Source organism: Chiloscyllium plagiosum, unplaced genomic scaffold (assembly GCF_037043375.1).
Source record: "Chiloscyllium plagiosum isolate Xiang-an unplaced genomic scaffold, Cpla_swu_hap1 HiC_scaffold_10, whole genome shotgun sequence".
Taxonomy (NCBI): domain Eukaryota; kingdom Metazoa; phylum Chordata; class Chondrichthyes; order Orectolobiformes; family Hemiscylliidae; genus Chiloscyllium; species Chiloscyllium plagiosum.
Genome location: NW_028270148.1, coordinates 112,638,246 through 112,653,825, shown reverse-complemented (window position 1 = coordinate 112,653,825; position 15,580 = coordinate 112,638,246). Strand labels below are relative to the sequence as shown.

At 42.2% G+C, this 15,580-nt stretch overlaps 1 protein-coding gene across 3 annotated transcripts in view; it reads right to left on the bottom strand.

The window, feature by feature from the left end:
• Positions 1-15,580, bottom strand: part of macrod2 (mono-ADP ribosylhydrolase 2) — a 946,626-nt gene that overhangs the window by 645,935 nt on the left and 285,111 nt on the right. For all 3 annotated transcript variants that reach the window (XM_043696641.2, XM_043696642.2, XM_043696644.2), the window contains exon 6: positions 4,098-4,214. In XM_043696641.2, the coding sequence (XP_043552576.1) occupies positions 4,098-4,214 (117 nt within the window). The remainder of the gene's footprint in view (positions 1-4,097; positions 4,215-15,580) is intronic.

Below are 15,580 nucleotides of genomic sequence, written 5' to 3'. Positions count from 1 at the left end.
TGAAATATGAAGTGTCAGACGAGCATCACTGCATTCAAAAAAATGTTTAGATAAGACACCGTGCTGTGCCAGAACCTGTGGACCGTAGTCCCCTCAGAAATCTGCACATGTCAAAATACAACAGCCAGGACATCCAGCTTCAACATTCAGGGATCTGTGAAGTTCTTGGGAAAGAAACAATTGCATGCTCAGCCCAGCGAGAGTGAGAATAAGAATGACACGAGCTGTTTGACACAGACCTTTCATTATCTCAGCCCACAGACTTCACCTGCTGGGATGTGTGTCAATTTTGCAGCCTCGTCTGGATAAAATACACAATGCTATTTTCAATACACTACAGGATCCACTGTTTCATGTGGCTCTTTCAGATTTATTTCTTCATTTTCCATTTAAAACTAAGAAGGTCTGCAATGTGTAACTTTAAACTTTATTTCCTATGCCTTACTATAATTACTGCAAGTGTTTAACTTTGATCTTTCTTTTTACCTTGTCCTTAAGATTCTGTACCTGTATCCAAGGCAGCGTCTTGTATGGTGACATTATGCAGTTTGCATTGTACTCCTGCACTTTTGAACTTGAGTTCACATGAGAATAAAATCAAAATCAAATTAATGATGGATGCCTACTGTAACATAGTTACATCCAGGGTATTTAACAAGCCATTAAAAACAGTGTCAGCTCAGAGGAGGATGTTGGATTTCCCTATTGCATAAGGTAACAGCTCTCAAAGAGTCGATACTGAAGTTAAATTATGTCCCATCTGATCTGGCGATATCTTGCAATCTTTGGGCGAGAATGCAACAATTTTGCGTGAAATCCCAATGGGGTCAGAAGTGACATCCCTACCTCCTGATAACCTAAAGTAATCATGGCAAACTAGCAAATGTAACTTGAGGCTGCTGCTGTCTTGCAATAATCTCTTGTTACATAAGACAAGTGCCTCTTGTTAAGAATCACCCGCAGTCTAATGTCTACCTTTTTATAATTAGACAGGCTCTTAAACTTGTGTACACTGGTAGTGTCATAGAGTTGGAGTCAGACCCTTTGGTCCAACCAGTCCATGTCGAACATTGTCCTAAACTAAACTAGTCCCACCTGCCTGTTCCTGTCCCATATCACTCCAAATCTTTCCTATTTATATACTTAGCCAAATGTATTTTAATTTTGCAATTGTGCCCACACCCATCACCTCCTCAAGAGGTTCATTCCATACACGAATCACTCTCTGTGTAAAGAATTTTCCCTCATGTCTTTTTTAAATCTTTCTCCTCTCACCTTAAAAATATGTCCCCAGTCTTGAAATCCCCCATCCGAGAGAAAAGACACCTATCATTAACCCTATCCATACCCCTCAGGATTTTATAAACTTCTTTAAGATCTCCTCTCAACCTCCAGTGAAAGAAGTCCCAGCCTATCCTTCCTTTCTTGACAACTCAAACCTCTCATACCCAACAACATCCTGGTAAGTCTCTTCTGAACCCTGTCCAGTTTAATAATATCCTTCCTATTACAGGGCGACCAGAACTGGGCACAGTACCTCTGGGTCAGAAGAGCCGGATTCAGATCCCACCTAATCTAGAGGTATCTCAGAATGTTTGAATATCTGAACAGATTTATTGAAAATACCTAGGGAGGAGGATTGGTGAGAGACTCTGTCCTAACCATCCAGAGCCCGAAGGGACATTCTCCTTCGCAATTTCACATCAACAAAGTGCTTGAAAACTTAAAATTCATGGGTCCCATCAAGGATAACTAGGGCATTTCCCATGGTTGGTACATAACTGGATTCCACTGAATTTGCTCTCACAGGAAAGCAGCAACATCCAAATTCCATTTCCCAATTCCCATCAAGACCAACACCTTTGTAAATGGACTGGACGCTGCTCTACCAGGCACAAGGCTTCCTTTCGGGCAGGAACACAAGCCAACCTACATCCAAAGGGCTGATGTTCAAGTCAGGGTGGGAGTGAGTCAGAAAGCCTGAGGATTTTCTGCAGCCTTAGTTTTGGTGATCTCTGAAGAAATGTCCTGCATCGGTCAAATTCTGACTTAGATATCATTGTAATTTATTTAAGTAGACTGTTAACTCTCATTAGATACTCTAATAACAAAAATCAATTTCATCGCAATCTGAAAAAATTGCAATTGTCTAGCACCGATTACATTGTAAATCCCTCCCACGGCAATTTGCAAAAAATGTCTTCAATAAAAATTTGGAACCGATCCACCAGAGCTGGGATTAAGGTACATGACACAAAGATTGTTCACGTTTTGCTGTAAGTTTTACAGAGTGTCTTAGATAGGAAAAAAATGTAAAGAAGCAGAGAGGCTTAGCCAGGGAGGTACAGAGCTTAGGGCCCAGGCAATGGCTGCCAATGGTGAGAGTAACCGAAATCAAGGATGCTCAAGAGACCAGAATCAGATGTGTGCTGTGATCTCTTGTGGGGCTGGAGGAGAACATCATTTCAAAATTATTACTGATTCTCTGATGCATACATGAACAGCATCGCTAGGGAGGTGGTAGAGCTATGAATGATATATTCAACTTCCATGCTACATTCCCTCTAGTCTTCCCTGCCACTGTACAGATCTTCTAGATCCAAGTGCGATAGCAACTTCTCCACCTTCTAATTCTGCCTGGCCTGCTGTGTTGTTCCAGCCTCCTGCCTGTCTATTTTGGATTCCAGCATCTGAAATTTTTGTTTTATCTCTAACTTGCGCAATTGGCAATCAATGCATCTGTTTCTGAACAGCAGCTCAGACCCTTTGAAGCTTGGAGGAAGCATTTCATCCAAGTCTAAGAAACCTCTTCCAAGTATGTTGCATCCCAATTTAATCGAGTTTGTTTGCACCAAGAGGGGGGGGAATGTTGAGAGAAAGCACGAGCAGGTGACCACAGCCCGTCCCATGCTATTTAGAGCGAATATCATAGCAACTCATTGCTCACATTTACAGTTCATGACAGCCCTGATTCTTTCAACCTCACACAGTGACAGAAAAAAAAGTGGCCTGAGAAGTGGCAAAGTAGCAAGTTGTGACAACACAACACCAACATTTGTTTTTCAAACAACATGGCTGACCAAATTCTACACAAGATCATCAGCTCAAACTCTCGCCCAGCACCAACCACCGATATTACAAAATATAAAAAAGATCTCAGACTGGCAGCCAGCTACTAGATAATTTCATGAGAGTTAAAGGTCTCTGAGCTTCTTATCTTCCGATATATATTTCCAGAAGCAGAGGCCATCCTCAATATTGTCCAAGCCAGTTTCTATAAGATGGTCCAAGGTCTAAGATTGCTGCTTCCTCCATTCAATCATTTGCATTATGTTCAAAGAAGCCAACTCCAAGAGAAGCTGAGAACGAGCAGGTTTGCAGCAACAGACTTCCAATAACGCTGAGTTCTAGAACAGATTCAATACTTTCACCAGTATCACATACAGCAGACTCTGCAATTTCCCTCAAAGAATGGAGTTAGTAATCAGCTTTTACAAAGTGAAATCATTACAAAAATTGTAAGATCTTTTTGAAATGTAATTAGATACTTGCCATATGCTCCAGGTCAAACATTTAACCTGAAGTTACTTTCACCTTTGAGAGCTTGCTTTACAACGACCACGCATTGCTGCTAATTACCGCATTAAGCCATTGGTAGATGTAACAGGCTCTGATTGTCACAAGGCAACATGGAAGATCAAGCATTTGATTTCAACAGAACAAGAGCAAAACCCATTGATCTTTTGTACAAAATCCTTCACATTTAAAGCAACTTCTGATAAAACCAGAATTAATTGCTCGGAAGGAGATCAGCATCGAAACAATTGTCACCGCAGTTACTTCCTTTCCTTCAGCTGCAGGAACTGCAACTTTGACTGAAAGCTGAGACTTTCAGAGTCGCTGAAGTGCAATGGGGTTCCCTCAGGATAATTCTCTAGTCCTCCACACACAGGGAGATGCATCAACAATAACCTCTTTGGGAATAGCCAAGAGGGCACCAGCTTCATGCCAGAAACTTTGCAGCTGATGTGGTTAAACAGTACACTGGAACATAGACATGCTCAACAGGCTGTCTGAGATAAAATGAGAGCACTTACGCTTTGCAGGAAGATCGTAGCCTGGTGTAATCTTGGCATCTCCGGTGTTGCACCCGTTTAGTTGGCGACAGGCTAACAACAATTTCGGTCCCGCGGCTCTGTGAATGCAGCCATCGACTGAAAGCAAAGCATAATGGAGGCCATCAGAAACTAAAGCACAGTATTGCTTGCTTCAGACATTCACACTGCCACAGGTAATAGCAACAACACCAACTTGCATTCTTGCAGTCTAGATTAGAGTGGTGCTGGAAAAGCTCAGCAGGTCAGGCAGCATCCGAGGAGCAGGAGAATCGACGTTTTGGGCAGGAGCCTTTTGACTTCATTCCTGATGAAGGACTCCTGCCCAAAACGTCGATTTTCCTGCTCCTCAGATGCTGCCTGACCTGCTGTGCTTTTCCAGCACCACTCTAATCTAGACTCTGATCTCCAGCATCTGCAGTTCTCACTTTCGCCTGCATATCTGTAGTGCCTATACCGTACTGAGAAACCCCCAAGGTGTTTCATAGGAGCAACGTCACACTAAATCAGATCACTGGGTCACATAAGGAAATTGGGACCGAGAGCTTGGCAAATAGGTTTTATGGAATGTCTACCAGCAGACAAGAGAGAGAGAACGGCAGGTTTCAGGAGACGTAATCCCCAGGTAACTGACGGCACAGTTGCTAATCACTAAGCGATTAAAACCAGTGGGATTCGCAACAGGCCAAAATCCCTGGATTGAAAAAAGAAAAAAACAACCAAATCTGAGCCAACAGGATAACAATAACCCCCACCTCCTGTGCTTGAAAACTGACCCAATGGAAAGGCAAATTCACCAACATCACTGCAACATCTGGATGTATCATAGCGTGGTTTGGCAATTGTTCTTTCCAAGACCACAAGAAACTACAGAGAGTCATGAACACAGCCCATCCATCTATACTTCCCACTGCCTCAGGGAAGCAAGACCCCTATTCATAGACCCCTCCCACCCCAGTTATACTGTCTTCCACCTTCTCCTGTCAGGCATAACATATAAAAGTTTGTAAACACGTACAAATAGATTCAAGAAAAGCTTCTTCCCCACTGGTATTAGACTTCTGAATGGTTCTGTCAAATTTTAACTTTAATGTTGATCTCACTCTCTGTGCATCCTCTCTGCAGCTGTAACATTATATTCCTGGCTCTGTTCTATTACCCGAATGCACTTTGTACAGTGTGGTCTGCCTGTACTGCACACAAAACAAAACTTCTCACTGTACCGAGGCGCATGTGACAATAATAAATCAAATCAAATCAAACTACAGCAAGAGAAACAGAAATTGCTGGAAAAACACAGCAGGTCTGGCAGCATCTGTGGAGAAAAAGCAGAGTTAATGCTCCGAGTCTAGTGACCCTTCCTCAGAATCCTTCTTCACGACAGCAAATTCTACTCCACTGCTTCACTCAAGAGACATGGAGAAGTGATCGGCTTTTGCAGAGCAGAATCATTGCTAAACATGGGTGATGTTTTTGAAAAAAAAAATGTAATAATATAAATTGGATCACGCCTAGACACTGGAATAAAAGATATTTTTGTTTACAAAAGTGAACCTTATGTCTAACCACAATCACCTTTAATCAAAGCAAAAGATATTGGCAAATGTTTTTTTTTTAACCTAGTGAGTTATTGTGATCTGGAATCCACGGTTGCAGTGGATGGTGAAAGCAAATTCCACCATAATTTTCAAAAGGGAATGAGATAAATTCTTGGAGGAAAAGAGGAGGGTTATGGATAAAGAGGAGGGGAATGAGAGTAATTGGATAATTCTATCACAGAGCCTGCAGAACTACTTTCTGTCACATTCTGTACAGCGTTAGTCTATAATTCTCTGAAGCATAGCATACGGTCTGATTTCATTAGTACATTTTGAATCATATGTCAAGTCAAGGGATCTCCAGCTAAGATATAACAGTAATAATGTCAAGCAGGATGGACAGCCAATCACACTGAAGGATCCTCACAGCAAGCTTATTAAAATGTAAAAGGAAGTGAAAATTGTCATTTTACAGAGTGCAAAACAAATTATTGTGACACTGAAGTAGAAACTTGAATGTTGTAAACAAGCTTTAAAGAGTTCAACTTTCATTGTAATAGAGAAATCTAACACTCCACAAAAAACAAGCTAGCCTTTTAGGCCAGATGTTTGTCAAGTTAAAGATATTCGTTCAAGCCTTAGTATTTGTCATCACTGCTTCTCTCAAACTGTCAATGACGTTTGCACTCCAGAACATGTGCAGTTAAAGTAGAAAATTAGAAGTTACTAGAAATTAGTGATTGTAATGCTGGAAAAGCACAGCAGGTCAGGCAGCATCCAAGGAGCAGAAGAATTGATGTTTTGGGCATAAGCCCTTCATCAGGAACCAGGTTCATGATGAAGGGCTTATGCCCGAAATGTTGATTCTCCTGCTCCTCAGATGCTGCCTGACCTGCTTGTGCTTTTCCTTCACCAGACTCTCGACTCTGAGCTCCAGCATCTCCTAGAAATTAGTGATAGAATGCTTTCACAGAGGATGTGCTATTGAGCTCTCTTTATCAATTAGATATCAATGAACTGATGTCAGCTTCCATTCTTAAACTGGTAGTCTCACGTAAAAAAAATGAAAGCGTTAAAACTTGTTAAGTGAAGTGTAACTATCTTTTTTAAACGATAAAGCTTTATAATTACTTCTAAACACTCTCTCTGGCCCTGAAAGAGCAGCGTCTATGCATTGAATGTGAAATTTCATGATAATTATTTTTTTAAAATCCACTTTATTAAAAAGAAGTAAGCTTGTGTATGATATTTTATCTTCTACTTAATCCCATGCGTACATTATATTTATTTCACTCTGAAAAGCAGAAGATTAAAACTAAAAGATGTTTAGTGGTTTTATGGGAATACTTCAATGTAAACAGTTTGTCCTTTCTGACATCTGAAAGAATGTTGGCTGGAATAGAGGAAATCAACCGAAATCAACACCACAGCAATTGCTAGATGTTTGGGTGTAGCTTTCCTGGATGGAGGTCAATGAGGAGTGCCAAATATTTGCTACTGACCACAAAAAATCCAATCCAACATACAATGTAGTTTACACAGATGCAAAGTTACTTCACGTTGTACAGTATGACTAACAGGATGTCACTGATACAATACTTTACTTTTTAAAGCACTGCTTAAAACTTTGAAGAAGAATGGGCAAGAAAGAATCATTACAAGGTTTTTAAAAAAAAAATTAGACAAATCATATACAGATGTAATAAACGACCAGTTTTGAGGATGTGAGGTATTCACTCTGGAACTGCTGAAAATGAACCACATCGAGCCTTGGCAATGTACAGCAGGGAAACAACTGTTTCAGTCCAACCTCTCCATGCCAACCAGATACCCTAAATTAATCTAGTCCCATTTGACAGCACTTGGCCCATATCCCTCTAAACCCTTCCTATTCATATACCCATCCAGACAACTTTTAAATGTTGCAATTGTACCAGCCTCCACCACTTCCTCTGGCAGCTCATTCCATACACTCACCACCCTCTGAAAGAAAAGATTGCCCCTCAGGTCCCTTTTAAATCTTTTCCCTCTCACTTTAAACCTATGCCCTCTCGCTTTGGACGTCCCCACCCCAGGGAAAAGACCTTGGCTATCCACCCTATCCATGCCCCTCATGATGCCCCAGGGAAAATAGCCCCAGCCTATTCAGCCTCTCCCTTTAGCTCAACATCCTTTCTATCCACATCCAAGCCATTTATATAAATGACAAAAAAGTAGTGGACCCAGCACCAATCCTTGAGGCACACCACTGGTCACAGGCCTCCGGTCTGAAAAACAACCCTCCACCACCTCCTCTGCCTCCTACTTGCAAACCAAGAATGACCAAGGAAACAATCATTACAAGATTTTAAAAAACAAAACATTTACAGATATAATGCGCAACTAGCTTGGAGGATATGAGTCATCCACTCTGAAACTGCTGAAAATGGATGGCATATTTTGTGTGCTTCCACATGTCAGTCTAGATTAGACAGATCAAAAAAACTGTAAGGAAATTGCAAACAGTATTCTCCTCTATCCACCTACATGAAACAGCAATTACATTACAAAGACTTTCTCAGCGATTCTCCCATCAAATCTACCGTTCCGTTAAAAAGCACAACCTTTGCACTACCGCTACCCAACACCTCACCCAATACTCTTTATTTCTGATCTGCAAACCTGTTTTGTTCTGCAATAATAATATTGAAAGGAAGCCGTTGTGCAATCATTGCTTTAAAAAGATGCTATCATTCCATATCAACACTCCTCATTGCCTTGAATCGTTTCACTTTGTTGAAGGTGCTGCATAAATGCAGGCTGCTGTTGGCGCATTTCAATAATATTGAAGGATCTCAAATATATGATCATAATGAGCACCACCATGACTATGATAGCAAAACAAGAGGTCATAACCATTGGCATTGTATCACTAAAACTGAACAAGGACACAAATTATTTATATAAGCATTAGTGACCATTCTCTTTCCTTAGCAATGTAGCACAAAACAAATCCAGCTTATTTATAGAGGTAAGTATCCTTATTCTTTATTACAGAGCAGAATATTGTGAGTATACCTCACTTGACTTATCTCTGATCATATCTCCGTTTATTGTATGCTTATCTCGATAAAGCTCTGATTGTTTTATGGAGGTATATGGTCTATAAGTAGATTATAAACAGACAATAATAAAGTGCCTTGCTATAAAGTGGTTGTTTGTCTAGTTTGCACTACAGGGTAATACTTTAGCATTAACAAGACCATGTTGCAAACGCTGCTGGAGCAAGGTAACAACAACAGGCCCAGTTGAGACACTTTCCAACACCTGTTGAATCAAAGTGTTTTTTGCCTCGCAAGATACCACAAGCACCAGTTGATAACAATGGTGCAAGGGCGACAGCACATTTAAGACCCTGGCGAACAACATAGAATCATAGAGTCATAGAGATGTGCAGCACGGAAACAGACCCTTCGGTCCAACCCGTCCATGCCAACCAGATATCCCAACCCAATCTCGCCCCACCTGCCAGCACCTGGCCCATATTCCTCCAACCCTACCTATTCACATACCCATCCAAATGCCTCTTAAATGTTGCAATTGTACCAGCCTCCACCACATCTTCTGGCAGCTCATTCCATACACATAGCACCCTCTGTGTGAAAAAGTTGCCCCTTAGGTCTCTTTTATATCTTTCCCCTCTCACCCTAAACCTATGCCCTCTAGTTCTGGACTCCCTAACTCCAGGGAAAAGACTTTGTCTATTTATCCTATCCATGCCCCTCATGATTTTGTAAACCTCTTAATGTCACCCCTTAGCCTCCAACGCTCCAGGGAAAACAGCCCCAGCCTGTTCAGCCTCTCCCTGTCGCTCTAATCCTCCAACCCTGGCAACATCCTTGTAAATCTTTTCAGAACCCTTTCAAATTTCACAACATCTTTCCGATAGGAAGGAGACTAGAATTGCACGCAATATTCCAACAGTGGTCTGACCAATGTCCTCCCCAACTCCTGTACTCAATACTCTGACCAATAAAGGAAAGCATACCAAACGTCTTCTTCACTATCCTATCTACCTGCGACTCCACTTTCAAGGAGCTATGAACCTGCATTCCAAGGTCTCTTTGTTCAGCAACACTCCCTTGGACCTTACCATTAAGTGTATTAGTCCTGTTAAGATTTGCTTTCCCAAAATGCAGCATCTCGCATTTATCTGAATTAAACTCCCCCTGCTACTTCTCAGCCCATTGGCCCATCTGGTCCAGATCCTGTTGTAATCTGGGGTAACTTTTTCACTGTCCACTACACCTCCAATTTTGGTGTCATCTGCAAACTTACTAACTGTACCTCTTATGCTCGCATCCAAACCATTTATGTCAATGTCAAAAAGCAGAGGACTCAGCACCGATCCTTGTGGCACTCCACTGGTCACAGGCCTCCAGTCTGAAAAACAACCCTCCACCACCACCCTCTGTCTTCTACCTTTGAGCCAGTTCTGTATCCAAATGGCTAGTTCTCCCTGTATTCCATGAGATCTAACCTTGCTAATCAGTCTCCCATGGGAACCTTGTCAAACGCCTTACTGAAATCCATATATATCACATCTACTGCTCTGCCCTCATCAATCTTCTTTGTTACTTCTTCAAACAACTCAATCAAGTTTGTGAGACATGATTTCCCATGCACATCGCCATGTTGACTATCCCTAACCAGTCCTTGCCTTTCCAAATACATGTACATCCTGTCCCTCAGGATTCCCTCCAACAACTTGCCCACCACTGACGTCAGGCTCAACAGTCTATAGTTCCCTGGCTTGTCTTTACTGCCCTTCTTAAACAGTGGCACCATGTTTGCCAACCTCCAGTCTTCCGGCACCTCACCTGTGACTATCGATGATACAAATATCTCAGCAAGAGGCCCAGCAATCACTTCTCTAGCTTCCCACAGAGTTCTCGGGTACACCTGATCAGGTCCTGGGGATTTATCCACCTTTAACCATTTCAAGACATCCAGCACTTCCTCCTCTGTAATCTGGACATTTTGCAAGATGTCACCATCTATTTCCCTACAGTCTATATCTTCCATATCCTTTTCCACAGTAAATACTGATGCAAAATATTCATTTAGTATCTCCCCCATTTTCTGTGACTCCACATAAAGGCCGCCTTGCTGATCTTTGAGGGGCCCCACTCTCTCCCTAGTTACCCTTTTGTCCTTAATATATTTGTAAAAACCCTTTGGATTCTCCTTAATTCTATTTGCCAAAGCTATCTCATGTCCCTTTTTTGCCCTCCTGATTTCCCTCTTAAGTATACTCCTACTTTCTTTATACTCTTCTAAGGATTCACTCGATCTGTCTGTCTATACCTGACATATGCTTCCTTCTTTTCCTTAACCAAACCCTCAATTTCTTTAAGGAGAAAAACAGCGCATCATCCGCCGTCATTTCCGCTACCTCCAAACGGACCCCACCACCAAGGATATATTTCCCTCCCCTCCCCTATCAGCATTCCGTAAAGACCACTCCCTCCGTGACTCCCTCGTCAGATCCACACCCCCCACCAACCCAACCTCCACTCCCGGCACCTTCCCCTGCAACCGCAGGAGGTGCAAGACTTGCGCCCACACCTCCCCCCTCACCTCCCTCCAAGGCCCCAAAGGAAACTTCCATATCCGCCACAGATTCACCTGCACCTCCACACATATCATCTATTGCATCCTCTGCACCCGATGTGGCCTCCTCTATATTGGGGAGACAGGCCGGCTACTTGCGGAGCGTTTCAGAGAACTCCTTTGGGACACCCGGACCAACCAACCCAACCACCCTGTAGCTCAACATTTCAACTCCCCCTCCCACTCCACCAAGGATATGCAGGTCTTTGGACTCCTCCATCGTCAGACCACAACAAAACGACGGTTGGAGGAAGAACGCCTCATCTTCCGGCTAGGAACCCTCCAACCACAAGGGATGAACTCGGATTTCACCAGTTTCCTCATTTCCCCTCCCCCCACCCTGTCTCAGTCAAATCCATCAAATTCAGCACCGCCTTCCTAACCTGAGATCTTCTTCCCGACCTCCCCGCCCCCACCCCAGTCTGACCTATCACCCTCACCTTGACCTCTTTCCACCTATCACATTTCCGACGCCCCTCCCCCAAGTCCCTCCTCCCTACTTTTTATCTTAGCCTGCTGGACAAACTTTCCTCATTCCTGAAGAAGGGCTTATGCCCGAAACGTCGATTCTCCTGTTCCCTGGATGCTGCCTGACCTGCTGCGCTTTTCCAGCAACACATCTCCGGCCTCAATTTCTTTAGTCATCCAGCATTCCCTGTACCTACCAGCCTTCCCTTTCACCCTGATAGGAATATACTTTCTCTGGATTCTTGTTATCTCATTTCTGAAAGCTTCCCATTTTCCAGCCGTCCCTTTATCTGCGAACATCTGCATCCAATCAGCTTTCGAAAGTTCTTGCCTAATACCGTCAAAATTGGCCTTTCTCCAATTTAGAACTTCAATTTTTGGATCTGGTCTATCCTTTTCCATCACTATTTTAAAACGAATAGAATTATGTTTGTGGGCCCCAAAGTGCTCCCCCACTGACACCTCAGTCACCTGCCCTGCCTTATTTCCGAAGAGGAGGTCAAGTTTTGCACCTTCTCTAGCTGAGATCTCCTTACAAGTTTGGTTCTCAATTTCCCTCTGACTATTAGGGGACAGAACCAACAATTTAATCAATAATTTAAAGGAGTGAGAAATAAATGGACTGAGGGATTGGGTGAATTTAATGTTAAATCATTTGCAGAAAGAGAAACAGAAAATGGGAAAGTAAAATGGGATAAAGAGAGAGAAAGTAGAGAGACAGAAAGGAAAAGAAAATGTTTATAAATGTAAGATAAGACATTTTTTACATCGCCAAAAATTCACTACCTGAAGTCATGAAATTCCAGTTTAAATTGCTCACTCCCTGAGCCCAATGAGTTGTTTCCTCATGCAGTTACAAAACAAACACATTGTTAAAACTGTACTGTACGCTATTCATTACCAGACTCACTATCTGCAGAGAGTTGCATGAACAATTCATGCACAAATGAGTCTGAGAGAGGGCGAGAGTGGGATGCTACTTTTTCAATGCTGTTGGGCCCTGCACCCTGAGGTGATTCACAATTCACGGGCTATCTCTTTCTTGTCACACGTTTCTGGCTGAATTGTCCATCAATAGTAGCTTGTCTTGCTCAGACCCTCATTATATACTTTTTTAGCAAATCCCAGCCCAGTGTAAAAAGAAATCAGTGAACAAAATTGAACAACGTTTTAACTTCAAACAAGGAGTTTGGGATCACAGCCTACTTCACATAGCCAGGCAATACAAAACTATTATTCAGGAACATAAAGACAAGAGGAGGCTATTCAGCCCATCAACACTGCTATGCTGTTTAGTATGATTTTGGCTGATTGAGCAGCTCAATGCTGTTATTCACACTGTTCCCATAAATTTTATGATTGATAAGTATGATTGATAAATTTGTGATAATCAATCTCTACTTTAAACATACTCAAAGACTGAACTTCCACAGCCCTCTGAAATAGGAAGTTACAAAGGCTCTCAACTTCAGTCATAAATGGCATCACCTTTCGAGTCATGGAGTTGTGGAGATGTAACATGCAGAAACAGACCCTTTGGTCCAACTTGTCCATGCCGTCCAGATTTCTACCAAAAACAGAAATTGCTGGAGAAACCCAGCAGGTCTGGCAGCATCTGTGGAAAGAGAGCAGAGTTAACTTTTCAGGTCCAGTGACCCTTCATTAGAACTGTTGTGTTTCTCCAGCAATTTCTGTTCTAATGAAGGGTCACTGGACCTGAAAAGTTAACTCTGCTCTCTTTCCACAGATGCTGCCAGACCTGCTGGGTTTCTCCAGCAATTTCAGTTCACGTTTCAGATCTTCAGCATCCGAAGTTCAGCGTTTTATTTTATCTCCCTTATTTCCAAACTGCTCTCGATTCTCCAACCAGTGGAAACATCCAGTCTGTACACACCATGCCTATCTCTCGAAGTATTGTGTAATATGTAAATAGATTACGACAGGAATCACCCCATTGGACACTGAGCCGATGCAAATGGAGGACTCGAGGGAAATACAGTTGTTGCTCCTCACCTTTGTAAAATAGTGGGACCGTAATCACGCGCTCTTTGGGTTGCAAAGCGTGAGCCAAAGTTGGAATTCTGCTTTTCTGTCACACTGAATATGTGAACAGCTTCATTCAAGAGTTTGCTATATGGGTTACCAGTTTTGACTGTATATCTGGTTTTACTGAAGAAGTTTTGATTTTGCTAGAAAGAGAGAGCGCTGCTGCAGAAACTCAACACGTGATTATCTCATTTCACTGAAACATGCAATAATCTCGACAATCCATTCCTCACCCTCCGCTCTCATCAAATGTAACAAAGTGCAAGCAAGACAACTGACATTATTAAACCGTCAAAGCCCATGTTCCTCCTCTTCAATGAGAATGTAAATGTCATTACTTTCTCGCACACTGCTCATTAGGGTGCCGCTCAAGACTTCTTTTAGCTTGGCAGGAGGCCATTTGGCCCATTCAGTCCATGCTGCCTCTCTTAAGAGCAATCCAGTCTGTCCCATTCCTTTGTTCTAAACTCTGTATCCCTCATTTCCCTCATGTACCTTAATTTATAATACAAGTATAACAGCCATATAATACAAATATATGACTATATAATACAATTTATTTTTGAACTCATTGTCTCTCCCCTCCACCACCTTCACAGGCAGTGAATAAAGACTGTATTGCTGCATAAAGACCTCTTGCTGCATATGAAGATTCTTCCTCACACACCCCTAGCTTTTCTATCCAAACCTTAAATTAGTCATTCTGCCATTAGCTTCTTGTCCACCTTATCAAACTCTGTCTTTTTTTTTTACAAACCTCAACAGATTCGACCCTTAATCTCCTTTGATCCAGGGAGAGGAATTCCATCTTCTCTGAACAACCTCATAGCTAAAATCCTCGGCCGTAAAAATTTTGCTGAGAAACACATCTGGTGGCACAGCTGAGAAAGATCCAAAGAAAGTTGCCCTCCTCATCCACAGTGTGGTGAACAGCTGCTATTTTAGAATTAGAATTAGCTTTATTGTCACATGTACTCACATGAGTACAGTAAACAGTTTACAAAAGTTGCCAGTTCGTTCCATACACGTACCACACTCTGCATGAAAAAGTTGCCCCTTAGGTCTCTTTTAAATCTTTGCCCTCTCATCTTAAACCTATATCCTCTAGTATTGGACTCCCCTATCCTGAAAACAGACCTCAATGGCCTGTTTAAATGTCAGCTCTAAACTAATAAGCATTTTATTTCATAGCTGTTTAAAATCGAAATATCATCAACCACAGCTTTATATAAAAGTTTGCATTTTTGCTACATAACCTGTATCATAATGAGGGCCTGGTTACAAAATTGGTTAAATGGCTAGTGTATGATTCAGAATAACACTGACAGTGGGATGGCAATTCCTACTCCAGCTGAGATAGGCTTTGGACCTATTTCCTTGCCCGCCCATTGTGTGGTGCAGAATATGTTCCTAAGGCCATTCATCCAATTATCATTGAAAGAGAAATCACTGTGGACAATTATCTGTTTTGACACGATGGCTTGTAGTTAACCACAGCTAATGTCCAAAAGAAGAACATACATTTCTACTCCATTCACGACATACAGAAAGGTGGCAGAACACAAAAACCTTACAGAGGATCTGCGAAGGGAAACAGTACTGGGCAGGGGTGTGGCCCCTTTGTAGTTGTTGATGGCAGAATAGAGAGTTTGGAAAACAGTGCGGCAGCCTTTGAGAACAGGACAGTCTGCACAACACAGGTCTAAGATCAGAGAAAAAGCAGAAGGGTGAGAGCACTAGCGAACCTGACGGTGGGTATGA